General features: G+C 43.8%; 1 protein-coding gene across 2 annotated transcripts in view; it reads left to right on the top strand.

Annotated features, from left to right (window-relative positions):
* LOC122550504 (FERM, ARHGEF and pleckstrin domain-containing protein 1-like) overlaps window positions 1-18,059 on the top strand; it is a 317,640-nt gene that overhangs the window by 182,295 nt on the left and 117,286 nt on the right. Inside the window, exons 3-5 of one of the 2 annotated variants that reach the window (XM_043691327.2) lie at window positions 5,607-5,711; window positions 7,865-7,907; window positions 10,314-10,392. In XM_043691327.2, coding sequence (XP_043547262.1) covers window positions 5,607-5,711; window positions 7,865-7,907; window positions 10,314-10,392 — 227 coding nt within the window. Of the gene's footprint in view, window positions 1-5,606; window positions 5,712-7,864; window positions 7,908-10,295; window positions 10,393-18,059 lie in introns of both variants that reach the window. The other variant, XM_043691326.2, reaches the window with a different exon arrangement.

Genomic DNA, 18,059 nt, shown 5'->3' with positions numbered 1-18,059 from the left:
TCCACTCCTTGCTGTGGGTGCACCATGCCTTCTCTGGCACACGGACTGCTACCTGGCAGAGGCTGAGTGCCAACTCTCAGATACTTCCTCCTATCTCCCCCAGACATGAGCCCACCATTAAACATTAGGATGTTGATTCCAGGACTGTTAAAGACCACTCCTCCAGAGATCTCTCCTCCACAGCCTCCCCCCTCACAGTTTCACCAACCACAAGTAGTCCCCTTCTACTTCCTTCCCAACAAACAGGGCTGACCTGGCAGATCCATAATTCCAGCCCATTCTGCCCAACTGAACTTATTACTTCCTATCTCAATTCGACAATGCTTCCCCAACACTCTGGTTGAGTCTCTTCCCACTTACATTCGAGATTCTTCTGAAGCTTTATACCAGTTTTATAATTTCCAGTTTTCTGGTTCTAGCCACCACCTCTTTTCCATGTCCATGCGATCCCTCTACACATCCATCCACACATCCATCCTCCATCAGGACGGTCTGAAGGGAAAACAGAACCGCAGAGTCTCTATCCAACTCCGATTAGCTGAGCTTGTTCTCACCTTGAACAATTTCTCCTTTAACTCATCTAATTTTCTCAAGTCAAAGGTGTGGTCATGGCCACACATAGGGGTCTCAGTCATGTCTGTCTCTTTCTGAGGTATGTGGAACATTTCTTATTCCAGTACTATAGAGATTGCTTGAAAAACTCTGGCAGTGCCTGTGGAGAGAAATCAGGATTGACGTTTTGGGTCCAGTGGCCCTTTGTAAGAACCCTCTTTTCAGTTTTAGTTCGTGAAACACTGTTTCTCCTGGAAGGTGTGTTGGGGGCCTTAGACAGTGAGGATGGAGGTGATGAATAGCCCAAGTTTGTGATTGCATGGGAAGGTGCCATATGAAAGTGAGGAAGTGTTAGGAGTGGACCAGGGTGTCACGGAGGGAAGGGTCCCTGTGGAATTCTCACAGGGGAGGGGAGAGGAAAATGTGTTTAGTGGTGGCATCCTGCTGGAGGTGGTGGAAGCGGTGGAGGATAATCTTGTGAATGCAGAGACTAGTAGGGCGGAGTGGAAGGGCAAGGGGAAACCTACTCACAACTATTTTTCTGATGCATCATTGATGTCTTTGGTGCTGCTTCCTGTTCTTGATCAGAATTGGAAAGATTCAGCTATCTTTCACTCAGCTTCACCTGGTCCATCTCTGACTCTTTCCTCCTTGACTTTACTGTTTCCCTTTCTAGGGATTAGCTGTCCACCAGTTTCCATTACAAGCCCACTGAATCCCACAGTTACCTCGATTAGATGTCTCCTCACTCTGCTTCCTGCAAGGATTCAATTGTATTCTTCCAGTTTCTCTCTCTCTGTCACATTGTTCTGATGATTCCACCTTCCGTTAAGCTCTCTCCAACATAACCTCCGTTTCCTTCAACCGAAGATTCCCTGCCCTTGTTTTGGTTGATGGGGCCTTCGGCCATGTCTGTCCAACCCTGCCCTCTGCCAGAAGCCCTCCTTCCCAGAAAAACAATAGGTTTCCCCTTGCCCTTCCACTCCACCCTACTAGTCTCTGCATTCACAAGATCATCCTCCACCATTTCCACCATCTCCAGCAGGGTGCCTCCACTAAAAAAATTTTCCTCTCCTCTCCCCTGTGAGCAGTCCACATGGATCCTTCCCTCCGTGACACCCTGGTCCACTCCGAACACTCCCTCACTCCCATATGGCACCTTCTCATGCAATCACAAACTTGGCTATTTATCACCTCTATCCTCACTGCCTAAGGCCCCAAACACATGTTCCAGGAGAAACAATGTTTCATGAGTACTCCATTCAGTCTAAAACTGAAAAGAGGGTTCTTACGAAGGGTCACTGGACCCAAAACGTCAATTTTGATTTATCTCCACAGGTGCTGCCAGAACTTTTTGAGCAATCTCTGTTTTTGCTTCATTCAATCTAGTCCACTCGTTTTGCAGCTCAGACTGTTGTCCCTTTACATTGGTGAAATCAAATGCAGACAGGGTGACCACTTTGCGAAATATTTCTGCTCGATTCCACAGGAACAACCATGATGTTCCAGTTACCGGCCATTTCAATAAACCTCCTTGCTCTCATGCTAATGTGTCAGTCCTGGGCCTGCTGCAGTGTTCCAATGAAGCACAATGCAAGCTTGAGGAACAACACCTGAGTTTCTGCTTAGACGCTGTGCAGCCTCAAAATCTCAATGTTGAAATCAATACCTTCAGAAGCTGGTGGCTTTATATTCGTTCTCCACAGCCCCAAGCCACCTCCCCCCCCCCCCCCCCCTCAGCTTTGTCTTGTTTTTATCTTGCACTCCAGTGGACAGAATCCATTCTCTCCTGCTTTACATCTTAATTTGCATCTATTTTACTGCCTGCTTTCCATGTTGAGCTTGTACAGGACATTGGTGAGGCCACTTTTGGAGTACTGTGTACAATTCTGGTTACCCTGCTATCGGAAGAATATTACTCAATTGGACAGGGTTCAAAAATGATTTACCAGGATGCTGCCGGGGCTGGAGGATTTGAGTTACAAGGAGAGGCTGGCACTTTTCTCTCTGTCCATAGGAGATTGAGGGGTGACCGCACAGAGGTTTATAAAATCATGAGCAGCATGGATAGTGTGAACAGCAAAGGGATTTTTCCTACAGTTGAGGAGTTCAAAACGAGGGAGCATGTTTTTGAAGATGAGTGGAAAAAGGTTTAAAAGGGACCCGAGGGACTACTTTTTTTACTATGGTGGTTCATAGGTGGAATGAATTGCCAGAGGAAGAGGTAGGTGCAGTTACACTAACAACGTTTAAAAGACAGTTGGAGAGGTACACGAATAGGAAAAGTTTAGAGGGATACGGGCCAAAAGGAGGCAAGTTAGACTCGTTTAGTGTGGGAAACTTGGTTGGCATAGATGAGTTGGACCAAAGGGTATGACTGTATGATTCTATGACACTTTTTTTAAAAACTCCATTGTCTTATTTACTGGGTCTCCACACCATCTGTTCCCATCGCCCCTTCTCCATCTCTCAAAAATATATTTTTAAAAATTTACAACCCCTTTCAGTTCAGACGAAGAGGTATACTGAGCTCAAAATGTTCAGTGTCGAGAGTGTACTGCTGGAAAAGCACAGCAGGTCAGGCAGCATCCGAAGAGCAGGAGAATCGATGTTTCAGGCATAAGCCCTTCCTGACCTGCCGTGCTTTTCCAGCTTTGGCAAATAGAATTAAGGAGAATCCAAAGGGATTTTACAAATATATTAAGGACAAAAGGGTAACTAGGGAGAGAATAGGGTCCCTCAAAGATCAGCAAGGCAGCCTTTATGTGGAGCCACAGAAATTGGGGAAGATACTAAATGAATATTTGCATCAGTATTTACTGTGGTAAAGGATATGGAAGATATATATAGACTGTAGGGAAATAAATGGTGACATCTTGCAAAATGTCCAGATTACAGAGGAGGAAGTGCTGGATGTCTTGAACAGTTAAAGGTGGATAAATCCCCAGGACCTGATCAGGTGTACCCGAGAACACTGTGGGATGCTAGGGAAGTGATTGCTGGGCCTCTTACTGAGATATTTGTATCATCGATAGTCACAGTTGAGGTGCCGGAAGACTGGAGGTTGGCAAACGTGGTGCCACTGTTTAAGAAGGGCGTTAAAGACAAGCCAGGGAACTATAGACTGGTGAGCCTGACCTCAGTGGTGGGCAAGTTGTTGGAGGGAATCCTGAGGGACAGGATGTACATGTATTTGGAAAGGCAAGGACTGATTCAGGATAGTCAACATGGCTTTGTACGTGGGAAATCATGTCTCACAAACTTGATTGAGTTTTTTGAAGAAGTAACAAAGAAGATTGATGAGGGCAGAGCAGTAGATGTGATCTATATGGACTTCAGTAAGGCATTCGACAAGATTCCCCATGGGAGACTGATTAGCAAGGTTAGATCTCATGGAATACAGGGAGAACTAGCCATTTGGATACAGAACTGGCTCAAAGGTAGAAGACAGAGGGTGGTGGTGGAGGGTTGTTTTTCAGACTGGAGGCCTGTGACCAGTGGAGTGCCACAAGGATTGGTGCTAGGTCCTCTACTTTTTGTCATTTACATAAATGATTTGGATGTGAGCATAAGAGGTACAGTTAGTAAGTTTGCAGATGACACCAAAATTGGAGGTGTAGCGGACAGCAAAGAGGGTTACCTCAGATTACAACAAGATCTGTACCAGATGGGCCAATGGGCTGAGAAGTGGCAGATGGAGTTTAATTCAGATGAATGCGAGGTGCTGCATTTTGGGAAAGCAAATCTTAGCAGGACTTATACACTTAATGGTAAGGTCCTAGAGAGTGTTGCTAAATTAAGAGACCTTGGAGTGCAGGTTCATAGCTCCTTGAAAGTGGAGTCGCAGGTAGATAGGATAGTGAAGAAGGCGTTTGGTATGCTTTCCTTTATTTGTCAGAGTATTGAGGACAGGTGTTGGGAGGTCATGTTGCGGCTGTACAGGGCATTGGTTAGGCCACTGTTGGAATACTGCGTGCAATTCTGGTCTCCTTCCTATCGGAAAGATGTTGTGAAACTTGAAAGGGTTCAGCAAAGATTTACAAGAATGTTGCCAGGGTTGGAGGATTTGAGCTACAGGAAGAGGCTGAAGAGGCTGGGGCTGTTTTCCCTGGAGCGTTGGAGGCTGAGGGGTGACCTTATAGAGGTTTACAAAATTATGAAGGGCATGGATAGGATAAATAGACCAAGTCTTTTCCCTGGGGTGGGGGAGTCCAGAACTAGAGGGCATAGGTTTAGGGTGAGAGGGGAAAGATATAAAAGAGACCTAAGGGGCAAAACTTTTTCATGCAGAGGGTGGTACGTGTATGGAATGAGCTGCCAAAGGATGTGGTGGAGGCTGGTACAATTGCAACATTTAAGAGGCATTTGGATGGGTATATGAATAGGAAGGGTTTGGAAGGATATGGGCCGGGTGCTGGCAGGTGGGACTAGATTGGGTTGGGATATCTGGTCGGCATGGACAGGTTGGACCGAAGGGTCTGTTTCCATGCTGTACATCTCTATGACTCTATGACACTACACTCTCGACTCTGATCTCCAGCAACTGCAGTCCTCACTTTCTCCTAGCTCAAAATGTTAACCCTGTTTCTCTCTCCACAGATGCTGCAACACCTGTTGAGTTTCTCCAAAATTTTGGTTTCACATTAAAGTAAAGTCTCATCTATCCCCTCAGAGGGATGTAAAAGCACCACAGTACCATCACAGAAGATCACGGGAGATCTCATTGGCATCCTGGTCAATATTTATCCTTTAGTATACACAGAATCTTTGAAATGCAGTCATTCTTGAAATGTAGGAACAATAACAGCATTCTGAGCATGGCAGTATTCCATGGGCAGCAATGTGACGATGACCAGGCAGACTGGTTTGCTGATGTTGTTTGAGGAATAAATATTGACTCGGAGACATTACCTTCACAATCGGTGACTAAAATGTTGCTTGATGACTAAATCGTTGTTTCTTCCCATTTGAACTGCAATGAGATATTATGGCAAAGAAAGATGCTTTTTAGTGTCTTGTATTGATTGTAATGATTTACTTGTTATTCTTGACAGCTGAAGGCTCCCGGGAAGTATCTGCTGGATTTGATTTGTCAAAACCTGAACCTAGTTGAGAGTGATTATTTCGCATTGGAGTTCCTGGATTATCGAAAGGTTATGGTATGTAACTTCAAGTATAACCACATCGTGCTGCCCTGCTGCTGCCTACATCCAAAATACAAAGATGACCCCATTTCAAAGCACAACTCACATTAATTGTCCACGGTTTGTGAAGGTTTGTAGTTCAGGTTGAGATTTAGGGTGTAGGTTTGCTCGCTGAGCTGTAGGTTTGATATCCAGACATTTCATTACCTGGCTAGGTAACATCATCGGTGGCCACCTCCAAGTGAAGCTTCACTTGGAGGTCGCCACTGATGATGTTACCTAGCCAGGTAATGAATCATCTAGATATCTAGCCAGGTAATGAATCATCTAGATATCAAACCTACAGCTCAGCGGGCAAACCTACACCCTACACATTAATTGTGATTCTACGGAAAGCAGTCTGAATATACTAAACTGAAATATTGGTCAAGTCACTTTTAAAAACCTCTGGCTTAAAGACTTCCTGTCTGAGTATATTCATAGTGTGCAGGTGTACTGTCTTTTTCTCCCTATAAATGGTCATGACTCTAAATGATGGACGTTCCCCACAAACTGACATCTGTCAAGGAAACCAGATATTTTTCTTAGAGATATAAATATCATGGTAAAATGTGTAGGTAGCACTCTGGGACTACAGATGGTTTTCAGTGCACCAAGTACCGTTCACAATTTGAAACACAGAATGCTACCACTTTGCCTGAGGCAAGAGCGGGTTATTTGTACAAGGTACATCCATTATGGAATGGTGAGTCATTCATCCAGCATGCCCAGTGTCTGAGAAACTGGTCTATCTCTGGGATTGATCCAGGCATTCCTCGCTATCCCAGGGACCAGCTAATCTCCATGACAACATGGCTGCTGAGTTAAGAGCTTTCCATCACACCAAAAGTTCTATAGTTGTACACTATAGTGTTCTCTAGAACACTGGCCTTTGTTGCTCAGATCTTTGAGTACAGGAGTTGGGACGTTGTGTTGCAGTTGTACAAGACATTGGTGAAGCCCCTTCTGGACTACTGGCCAGTTCTGGTCTCCTGTTAAAGGAAGGATGTTATTAAGCTAGAGAGGGTTCAGAGGAGATTTACCAGGAAGTTGTCAGGTATGAAAGGTTTGAGTTATAAAGATAGGCTGGGACGTTTTTCACTGGAGCATATGAAGTTGAGGGGTGACCTTACAGCGGTTTATAAAATCACAACAGGGTTAATGATAAATGTCTTTTCCCTAGGATGGGGGATTTCAAGACTTGTGGGGGGGGGGGATATTTTTAAAGTAAGAGGAGAGAGATTTAAAACAGACACGTGGGCCACATTTTTTACACAGAAGGTGGTTCATGTGTGGAATGAACTTCCTGAGGAAGTGGTGGATGCTGGCACAGTTACAATGCTTAAAAGACACTTAGTTAAGGACATAAATAGGGACGTTTGGAGGGATATGGATCAGGAGCCGGTAGGCGGGACTAGTTTAGTTTGGGATTATATTCAGCATGGACTGGTTGGACCAAAGGGTGTGTTTCCAACTCTCTCACTCTATAACTGGATCACAGTCCCCAGAAAAGCTGAGGCTGGGAGTCTTTGAAAATTTGACAACTGAGATTGGTAGATTTTTTGTCAGGCAAGGATGTTGAAAGTTCCATTCTCCAAACTCGTGTTCGGAATTAAGAAATATATTTATTTGAACGGTGGAAGAGGATGGAGTCTACTCCCACCTCCCTATGTTAATAAAATTGCTTCTCGTATGAAGTATTTCCTAATGAAGGGCTTATGCTTGTAACGTCGATTCTCCTGCTCCTCGGATACTGCTGTGCTTTTACAGAGCTACACTCTTGACTGCTAGTATTAAGAGCTTGACAAAAACATAACATTTGGCATAATTCAGTTTATGGGCACTTTAAGGAAAATGATTTATTGTCATTTTCATATGGCATATGATGCAATAACACAATTTCAAAACAACTGCAATGATTTTGACAGGCAAGTAATTCAATCTGATTCAATACAACACGTGAAAAGCAGACAAGAAAACTGATTTGAAATAATCACATTAGTGTAATCTCATTCATATAAATAGTTTTAAAGGTCAATTGAATCCATTGTGTATTGTTGAAATAGAAATGGTTGTATGAATGATTTGTTAAATATTTGCGGACAAATGGTAATATCTTATATTTTTAGGTGTGGCTTGACCTTTTGAAACCAATTGTGAAGCAAGTCAAAAGTGAGTATTGTTTATTTTGTATTTCTTGCTTTTCATCAAACTAGGCCGTCTTCTCTACAGATAGGTACAATGCCAGCGATTGGATTAAACATACCTTAAACATAAAGGGCTTTCTTTATCTTTTTAAGGAGTGGGAGGACGAAGGCAATTTGAAATGTGGCGGTTTATCTTTTGAGTCTTCAATCAATCGTCTCCTCACCCAGTAAACACGTTTCATGTCACCGCCTCACTAAATGTTTCTTTGAGACGGATCTGTCCTTTGTCAGGTGTCTAACTTTCTTCTGAGTTTGAACTTTCCCTCCAAAATCCTAGATGGCTAACCTCCCCAACATACAAGTAGTCTAACACATTACAAAACGAGGTCCTTCAGCCCATTGCGTCTGTGCCAGCTCTTTGAAAAAGATAGCCAATTTGTTCCTCTCCCTTATTCTTATGGCCCTGCAAACATTTCCTGCTTTTTAGTATCCAACTCTATTTAGAAATTTTAATTGCAGATTATAACAACTCACTTCGGGCCAAAAAAGACTTTCTCATCTCTCTGGTTTTCTATTTTCGTAAGTCTGCTCTTTCTGCCATTGGAAACAGTTTATCCCCATCTACTCCGTCAGATGCATTTATAAATTTAAATACGTGTATTAAATCTGCTTTTTAGCTTTTCTTCTTTAAGAAAAAAATCTCAGCTTTTCCAGTCTCTCCCTGTAACTGAAGATGTTCATCCCTGATATCATTCTGGTAATAATCTCCTCTGCGCCCTCTCAAAAGCCTGGAGGGAAAATTGCCAAGGATGTTCCCTCCCTGCTTAGAGGGAATAATAAAAACCATCCCTTAATTTGTGTATGTTGAAGAGTTATGTATTTTTATTCAAGTATATTTTTTAAAATAAATGCTTCATAGCGAAACCTCCTTCCTTCAGCTTCACAGAATTATTACAGCCTCGGAGAAGGCCATTTGGCCCATCTACTCTGTACCAGCTGTCTAAATGAGCAATGCACCTCATGCTATTCGCCCAACTTCTCCCCGTTCCTGCACATTTTTCTTTTCCAGATAATAATCGCATGCCTTCTATCATTCCTCAGTTGCCTGCACATTCATGTGCAGATCTTCTCCCTCTTGCTTCTTTTGGCAAGTACCTGAAATCTGTGCCCTCTTGTTCCGGATCCTTCCACCTCTGGGCACAGTTTATCCTGATCTACTCTGACTAGAACGCTCCTCGTTATTAATGTTTCTGTCAAATCTCCTTTCGGCCTTTTCTTCTCCAAGAAAAACTATCATTCTACGTAACCGAAGTTCCACATCCCTACATCCACTCTCATCAATCGTTGCCGTTCCTTCTTGAATGCCTTCCCATCATTCCTAAAGCATTTTGGTAGTTTTCACAAATAAATGTCCATGACATTCGGTCACATTAGCAATTGATGCAAGCGGGAATTTTAAAATGATTGTTCTAGCGAGACCAAACTCAAGCCAATGCTGGAATTTGAACAATTAGTTCAAGAATCAGGTAGAGATTAAACTGGAAGATATATTTCCCACCATAATAGGCAATAATTGGATATATTATAAGTACAATATATGATACTTGTAAATGTATAACACTATATTAATAAAGTTAAAAATCACACAACACCATGCAACAGTCCAACAGGTTTAATTGGAAGCACTAGCTTTCGGAGCGACACTCCTTCATCAGGTGGTTGTGGAGGTGGGTGTCCTCACCCGGTCCAACACCGGCATCTCCAAATCATGACTATATTAATACATTGCTTTTCAGTTTCAACCATAGCTCAATGGGTAGCATTCACACCTCTGAGTTGTGAATTAGGGGTTCAAATCCCATTTCAGCACAGTGCTGAGGGAGTGTTGTCTTTTGATGAGACATTTAAAATGACGCACTTCTTTCAATGTTAATTTGATTTAAAAGACATTTATTTTAGAGTAGGGGATTTTTCCACAATGTCCTGGTCAATGTTTATCGCTTATCCAGCACCACAAATGAAAACGCAGGGTTCGATCATTACGGCATTGCTGTTTGAGGGAGCTTGTGTTTTTACTTTCCAAATTGGTACTGCCTCTCGTGTATTATGGAAGTCAGGGGTGGGTTAGCACAATTGGTTTAGTGGGTAGTTTGCGATGCAAAGTGATACTGATATCCTGCACTGGCTGAGGTTACAATGAAGAACCTGCCTTCTCAATGCCTAGACCTTGCCTGAGGCATGGCGATCCTCCGCTTAAACCAACACCAATCATCTCCCTCTCGATTGAGAGAGGTTTGGTAAGACTTTGGCGACTTTACCTTTCCTTACAAAAGTATTTCATTGGCTGTAAAGCACATTGAGGCATTCAGAGGTTATGAAAGGTACCATAGAAATATAATCTGACCGTTTGCAGTTTTATATCCTCCTGTAGGGCCACGGCATGTTGTGATGAGATTCGTTGTGAAGTTCTTCCCTCCTGACCATGCTCAGCTGCAGGAAGAACTGACGAGGTAGGTTTATCTCAACCTCCTGTGACTGAATTCCTGGGGCTGTGACTCCAGTTGGGAATGTGGTGGATACGGTTTAGACCCTAATCCTGGATTTGTGGAAGGTATGAGTCTGTGGGAATGCAGCCTGTTGGTGGGAACTTGCAAGGTTATTGAGGGTAACAAAACCAAGAATCCAAGATTGAGAGTTAAGAATATTATAATGTATGATTATTTTGAACTATTATGGGACATTTTAAAGCCTATTTACAGCACTGAGGGAGACCATCTGGCCCATCATCTCCATGCTGATCTCAACAAAGCTCTGACTGCACTAATCCCATTTTCCAGTTCTTGGCCCGTATCCCTGGAGATAATGTAAATGAATAGCTAAACACTGCACAAGTGATTCTGACTCAACTACTTTCTTTTGGGCAGCGATTTGCAGATTTTCACCACCCTCTCAGTGAAAAATATTCTCTGTGCTGCTCCCTTTACTCCCTCTGGCCCTGATTGTTGACCCCTGTTCTCATGGATCAAGCCTCTTCCTATCTGCTATTTATGCTTTGATTGTGTACACCTCTGTCAGGCCCCCTCATCACCTTCACAGCTCCCAGGAAAACAATTCCCCAGCCTATCCCAACCTTTGTTCGAAACTCGGACCCTCCAGCCCAGATGGGGAACTAATAAATCTCCTCTGCACCCTCTGAAGTGCAATTATGTCCTTGCCATGATGTGTTGGCCAGAACTCCAGTTAAGTCTGTCCTCAACATTCAGAGAAAATTAATTTGTAAATGTTTCTGACACATTTAGTACTCAAAGTGGGGGGTGAGGTTAACATATATGTAAGGACACTTTCCGAAACTTGACTGGATGGATGTATATCTGAAATGTTTTCTTTTTCTGAAGTAGGCATGGTTTTGAATGGACTGTTCGGAGTGCATCAATTTAACAGTCCTGATCCTTAAATAAAAATCTACAAGGAAGGAAAACGTCTCGAGTAAGGGTAAAAATAATTCAAGGTTTTGAATACCCTACTTGTGTTCCTATGTTCGATGGACTCTGCTGAGAGTCCCAGTTCTTGGAGGGACTCTGTGTAGACAAGGGGTTAGGTAAAAACAAGGACTGCAGATGCTGGAAACTAGAGTCTAGATTGGAGTGGTGCTGGAAAAGCACAGCAGGTCAGGCAGCATCCGAGGAGCAGGAAAATCGACGTTTCGGGCAAAAGCCCTTCATCAGGAATAGAGAATCTCTATTCCTAATGAAGGGCGTTTACCTGAAACATCGATTTTTCTGCTCCTTGGATGCTGCCTGACCTGCTGTGCTTTTACAGCATCACTCTAATGTAGACGAGGGGTTATCAATCCATGAGGTGGTGCAATGTAGACCCCATTGATGAGCCCAGACCACGATAGTGCCCTGGGCTACTGTCAAACCCATCCCTGTCTGTCTGTCTGTCTGATCTCTTTGGGAAACAGACACCTGCTATCACCACAGGAATGGAAGTTCTTTTCCTGTCCCCTGGCTTATCCCATAGCACAGATAAATCAAGAATGTGCACGTGAAGATGTTTAGCCTCTTTTATCTCAAACCCGCCAGTGATATTTTTGCTTTCCTCGTAGATCATTTTCTAAGGTATCTAAGCTACCTTCAGGCAACATGAATGTTCTATTTGAAACCATGTCAGCACTGCAATTAAAAGAAAAATGCTTGAAATGTATTTCGGTTGCGTCAGATTTTGAAAAGTGTCATTGTAGACAAGTAAACGGCCCAGCAAATTCAGCAGAAATGTTTGCAAATTTGACTTTCTCTAAACGTTGAGTGCACAGCGAAATGCTTGGGGGGAAGAAAAGAAATCTGACGTCTCTAATGATACTGTTATGTTGGACACAACAGTGTTGTCCCAGGAGACTTAGAGGTGCAGCAGTATTTGCAGTGGAACCCACAGCAGAGCCTACCTTAATGCAAACCAAATGAGCATATGAAATGATTATCCATAATGCCTGTGCATGTACCAATGCAGCACGTGTAGTCATCCATGTGACCAGGCTGGGGAGTGTGGGGAACTGGGAGGCTCGGACTAGTGAGTCAGACTGTGAGCAAGGGGCTGCTGCCCTCCAGCCGTACTCTTTTGCTGTGCTTGGCCAACTGTTGCCTCCCAATCTGTTCCTTGCCCCCTCACTGCCATTGCAGAAGAAAAAACGATCCAACTCCAAATCCAAATGGCTAAACTGCGTGCCCCCCCCCCCCCCCCCCCACACATCCACAGAGGGGGCTCAGTGATGCCAGCTGCCTCTGACACAGTGTACCTGCAAGTGCATGCTCATTGCTCCACCTTGTGGTGGTGTTCAGGAACATGGTTCATTTCAATATTACAGTACATTGTGATGATGCTGTTTCTGAGCTAATCATCCTCTACATAGAAACATAAAAAGTAGGAGCAGTAGTAAGCCATTTGGCCCTTCCCTAGCCTGCGCTGCCATTCAATTTGATCATTCTTATCGGAAAGATGTTGCGAAACATGAAAGGGTTCAGAAAAGATTTACAAGGATGTTGCCAGGGTTGGAGGATTTGAGCTATAGGGAGAGGTCGAATAGCCTAGGGCTGTTTTCCCTGGAGCGTTGGAGGCTGAGGGGTGATCTTATAGAGGTTTACAAAATTATGAGGTGCATGGATAGGATAAATAGACCAAGTCTTTTCCCTGGGGTCGGGGAGTCCAGAACTAGAGAGCATAGGTTTAGGGTGAGAGGGGAAAGATATAAAAGAGACCTAAGGGGCAAAACTTTTTCACGCAGAGGGTGGTATGTGTATGGAATGAGCTGCCAGAGGAAGTGGTGGAGGCTGGTACAATTGTAACATTTAAGAGGCATTTGGATGGGTATATGAATAGGAAGGGTTTGGAGGGATATTGGCCGGGTGCTGGCAGGTGGGACTAGATTGGGTTGGGATAACTGGTCGGCATGGACGGGTTGGACCGAAGGGTCTGTTTCCGTGCTGTACATCTCTATGACTCTATGGCTGATTGTCCAACACAGTGCCCTATTCCAGCTTTCTCTCCATACCCTTTGATGCCTTTACACCTCAAAACTATCTCATGCCTTTTCAAAAACATTCAATTTTTGGCCTCAACCACTTCCTGTGGTAGCAAATTCCACAGGCTTACCACTCGCTGGTGGATTATCCGTAGACTGTGGCCCCTGTTTCTCAACTCTCTGACAGGCCACTATAAATGCCGGAGGAAACACCACAGAAGCACTTCACAGGAGGCTCCCAAGCACTGAGGATGTCACCTAGACAGGGGATGAAACGTTTGCAACAAAAACTTCCAGCTTGGCGAACAGAACCATAGCAACGAGCACCCGAGCTACAAATCTTCTCACAAACTTTGATCAACTCTCTGGTCATTAGGAACATCCTTCTTGTGTTTATCTTGTCCAGTCCTATTAAAATTTTACAGGTTTCTGTGAGAACCCCCTCATTTATCTAAACTCCAGTGAATATAGTCCTAACTGATGCAGGCTCTCTTTTAAGTCAGTCCTGCCAAACCAGGAATCAGTCTGGTATACCGTTGCTGCACTTCCTCCATAGCCACCACATCCCTCCTCAGAAAAGAAGGTGAAAACTATACACAGTACTCCAGCTGTGGTCTCACCAAGGCCCTGTACAACTGCAGCCAGACATCCCTGCTCCTGTCCTCCAATCCACTCACTATGAAGTGGTTTCTTCATCTGTCCTTCCTTATCTGTATGTAAGGAAAATCACCTATACCGTGTATTCAAAACGAATGGGTACCCAATGAACACAGTCTGCCGATTTCTCAACAACAAACCCAAACAAGCAGACAAAACATATCCAGAAACCATACCCACTCTCCCCTACATCAAAGACATCTCGGAAATGACTGCCAGACTACTCAGACCCCTTGGCATCATGGTAGCCCACAAACCCATCAACATGCTAAAACTGCAGCTAATGAACTTGAAAGACCCTATACAGACAAGCAAAACTAATGTCATTTACAAAATACTGTGGAAGAGCCGTAACAAACACTACATTGGACGAATAAGCAGAAAACTAGCCACCAAGATACATGAACACCAACTAGCCACAAAACAACATGACCCTCTCTGCTGCCTGAACTGCTGTGCTCTCCCAGCACCACAAATCCAGAATCTGGTTTCCAGCATCTGCAGTCATTGTTTTTACCTCTCTCACTAGTATCCTAGTGAGATAAGGAAAGACACCACTTCGACTGGGACAACACATCCATCTTAGGACAAACCAAACAGAGACATGCATGAGAATTCCTAGAAGCATGGCATTCCAACCGGAACTCTATCAACAAACACATCGAGTTAGACCCCATCTACCAGCCCCTCAGAAAAAGAACAGGAAATAACATCACCAACCTAAAGAAACCCAAACATATAAATAGAAAGCGTGAATAATATACATTGCTTCGCCTGAGGCCCACTGAAGATATTACCTAGTCGGGTGACGAAACGTCTGGAAATAAATCTCCCAGCTCAGCAAGCAAACCTACATCCTGTATAGCCTCCCATTTATCCACATTACACTGCATCTGCCACGCATTTGCCCACTCATTCAACTTGTTTTAAAGTGCACTGAAGCATCTCTGCCTCATCCTCACAGCACGCCTGCCCACCCAACTTTGTCATCTGCAGCCTTGGAGATACGGGTACACAGTCCTTTATCCAAAATCCTTGGGGCCGGTTGTTTTTCAGAATTCGGAATTTTTCGGATTTTGCAATAAATGACATTTTCACAGTGAAATTTTAAACAGCAGACGCATGTGTGAATAGTATGAGCGCTGAGACACAATTGATGCCTGCCAGTGTTGGGCCATGCCACCATGTCATATCTGAGTGGGTGTGGAGTTGGGTCACTTCCACACTCCACAAAAAGAATTTTGGATTTTGGAGCTTTTCGTATTTCGGAATTTCAGATAAAGGATTATGTAGCTGTATTACATTTACAATATTATATTTCCTTCCGATTCATAAGTCTAAATCCCATTGTGACAGCTCAGGAAATATTAAATTCTGTTAATTAATTAATCTGGAATAAAATACTAGTCCCATTAACTCATTAATACTTTTTTTAAAAACCCATCTGACAAGTTGTCCTTAGCACAGTATTATTACTGGGCAGAAGGACACCATTTGGCCCATCATGCCTGCACTAGCTCAGTTATCCAGTGCCAATCTCCTGCATTTCCCCGTATCCTTCCACACCATTACTATCTGAAAAACACATGCAGTGGTTGCTTCATTGACTCAATTGAATCTGCTGTCAGTACATTCCATACCCTAAGTACTCACTGTGTGAAAAACAATGTCATCACAACACTGTTGCTTTGTTTGCACATCACTTCAGAAGGCAGGTTTCACTGGCCCTCAGCAATACGGTTGATAATTAACTGAAATGGCTCAGCAAAGTATCCACCCACCATGTTGACTGCAGTGCTTCCAGAAGATAGCTCTCCTCCTCAAGAGCGATAAATACCGGCCTCACCAGCACTGCATGCGTCCCACAAACGCAACTCGCCCATCGACCACACCGTTTCTCAATAGAAGCAGGATGTTTCTCCATAGTACAAATAATGTGAATTAAATCAATCCCAGTCATTTGCAACAGGGTAAGCTCCAGGCGTGATTGGCAGGGGAATTGCCCAGTCATTTCCATTCTGACTGGGAATAGTGGCAGCTCTATATACAGCTGTTATTCCAAGGATCTAAAAGCTGCTGGACATGTTTTTCTCACCTTGGTTGCCCTGATGGGGCCTGTACTATTCCTCACTGGATTTGTGTTGCTAGGGTTAGATTTCTTGGGGCCATCTGCTGGTGAGGCTAAGGACTGAAGAAGATAATTCTGAGCTTTGCCTGCACGAGTGAGGCAAGAGCTGTGCTTTTGCAAGTTTTGTCAGATTTGGAGCTTGAACCAGAGATTCTCTTTGACACAATGATGATACTATCAGATGGGTATTGTGGGTAATAATGTACGTTTGGTGGCACGGACTAGGGATTTACTTACGCTTCTATAAATATGAACAGTCTGAAATGCTGGTGGTTGAATGAAGAAAAGCATATTTGTGAAGTAAATTTCTGTAAATAACTTGTGGCAGAAGTGTGTAAAGATTGGCTCAGCTCTATCCTTTTCAGTCAGTCCACACCATAAAGAAGCCTCCTGCTATTTTACCCTGCTTTCATCATTTTGCTTTGGTCCAGCTTTAAATCCACTTTGTTGGACCTTTTCTTAAAGGGAGAAAAGCCCCTATTTCAACAGAATCAGTCTTGTAAGAGTATCCTTGAAATATCTCTGAATAACATATTGATATTTCAGAGCAGCTTAAAGAATCATTTGCTGTGAAATAATATTACACAGACATGGCAGGAACACATCACTGAAGAGCTAATAACAGCTGTTCTACAGTTGATAGAAATTAGTTATTTGGCAGATGAATGCACTTTTGGTTCTTTTCAGCTGTTGGCCATGTCTTCCAAGTTTAGCACCAATTTCCAACTTTGGTTGGATGTATTCATCATGTGACTGCCTCTGTCCATTTGTCCCAGTCCCCACACTCTTGTCTGACATGTTCATCCTCAATTCGTTCCCCTTCCTACATCAGTCAGAAAGCAAAAAATTTCTTAATTGCCAACTGGATCATTCATGACCAACAATCAAACAGCATTTGGAATTGGAATTTACAGGCCCCTCATGGCAGGTTTAGAAGAGGAGTGATTATCAAATGCAGTTTGTGTCTCTCTCATTTTGCAAGGGAGGCCAGGGAGCAGCTTGCCTGCCCTTGGGTCTGTTCAGATTCATAAATCGGCAGAAGGAAGCCCACCTGAGGCATCTCCCTTCCCAAGATCGTGCCTACCCCAGCCAACGTGTATCCCCAGTCTGGACTTTTGATTTGATTTAGATTAGATTAGATTCCTTACAGTGTGGAAACAGGCCTTTCAGCCCAACAAGTCCACACCCACCCGCCGAAGCGCAACCCACCCAGACCCCTACATTTACCCCTTCACTTAACACTACGGGCAATTTAGCATGGCCAATTCACCTGACCTGCACATCCTTGGACTGTGGGAGGAAACCAGAGCACCCGGAGGAAACCCACGCAGACACAGGGAGAATGTGCAAACTCCACACAGTCAGTCGCCTGAGTCGGGAATTGAACCTGGGTCTCTGGCGATGTGAGGCAGCAGTGCTAACCACTGTGCCACCGTGCCAGCGAGGTCAGCATTTATTATTGTTCCATGTATCTAGGTTTGTTTTGTTTTGCGAGCAGTACAGGCAGATCATACCTGTATGATGCATTAGGGTAATAGAACAGAGAGAAGGCACACAAAGAGCGAGGTCAGCATTAAAATTTGAGAAGGCCATTCAGAAATCTAATAACAGCTGTTGTTGAATCTGTTCATATGTGAAAATAAGCTTTTGTATCTCCTGCCCAGTGTAAGAGATTGACAGAGATTATGCTTGGGTTGGCAAGGGGTCCTAGTTTACATTGGCTTGCATGATGGACTAGGCTGTGTTCACAACTCTCTGCAGTTTCTTATAATCCTGGGCTTCAGTCTGACTTGCATAGACAGTATCTCTTTAGGAACTTGCCTGCACACCCAGCAATAATCTTATTGCTGAGGCAATGAAGGTTTACATACAGC

This window comes from Chiloscyllium plagiosum, unplaced genomic scaffold, assembly GCF_037043375.1.
Source record: "Chiloscyllium plagiosum isolate Xiang-an unplaced genomic scaffold, Cpla_swu_hap1 HiC_scaffold_6, whole genome shotgun sequence".
Classification (NCBI taxonomy): Eukaryota; Metazoa; Chordata; class Chondrichthyes; order Orectolobiformes; family Hemiscylliidae; genus Chiloscyllium; species Chiloscyllium plagiosum.
Note: the sequence above shows the minus strand (reverse complement) of the source record. Positions and strands in the feature narration are given on the sequence as shown.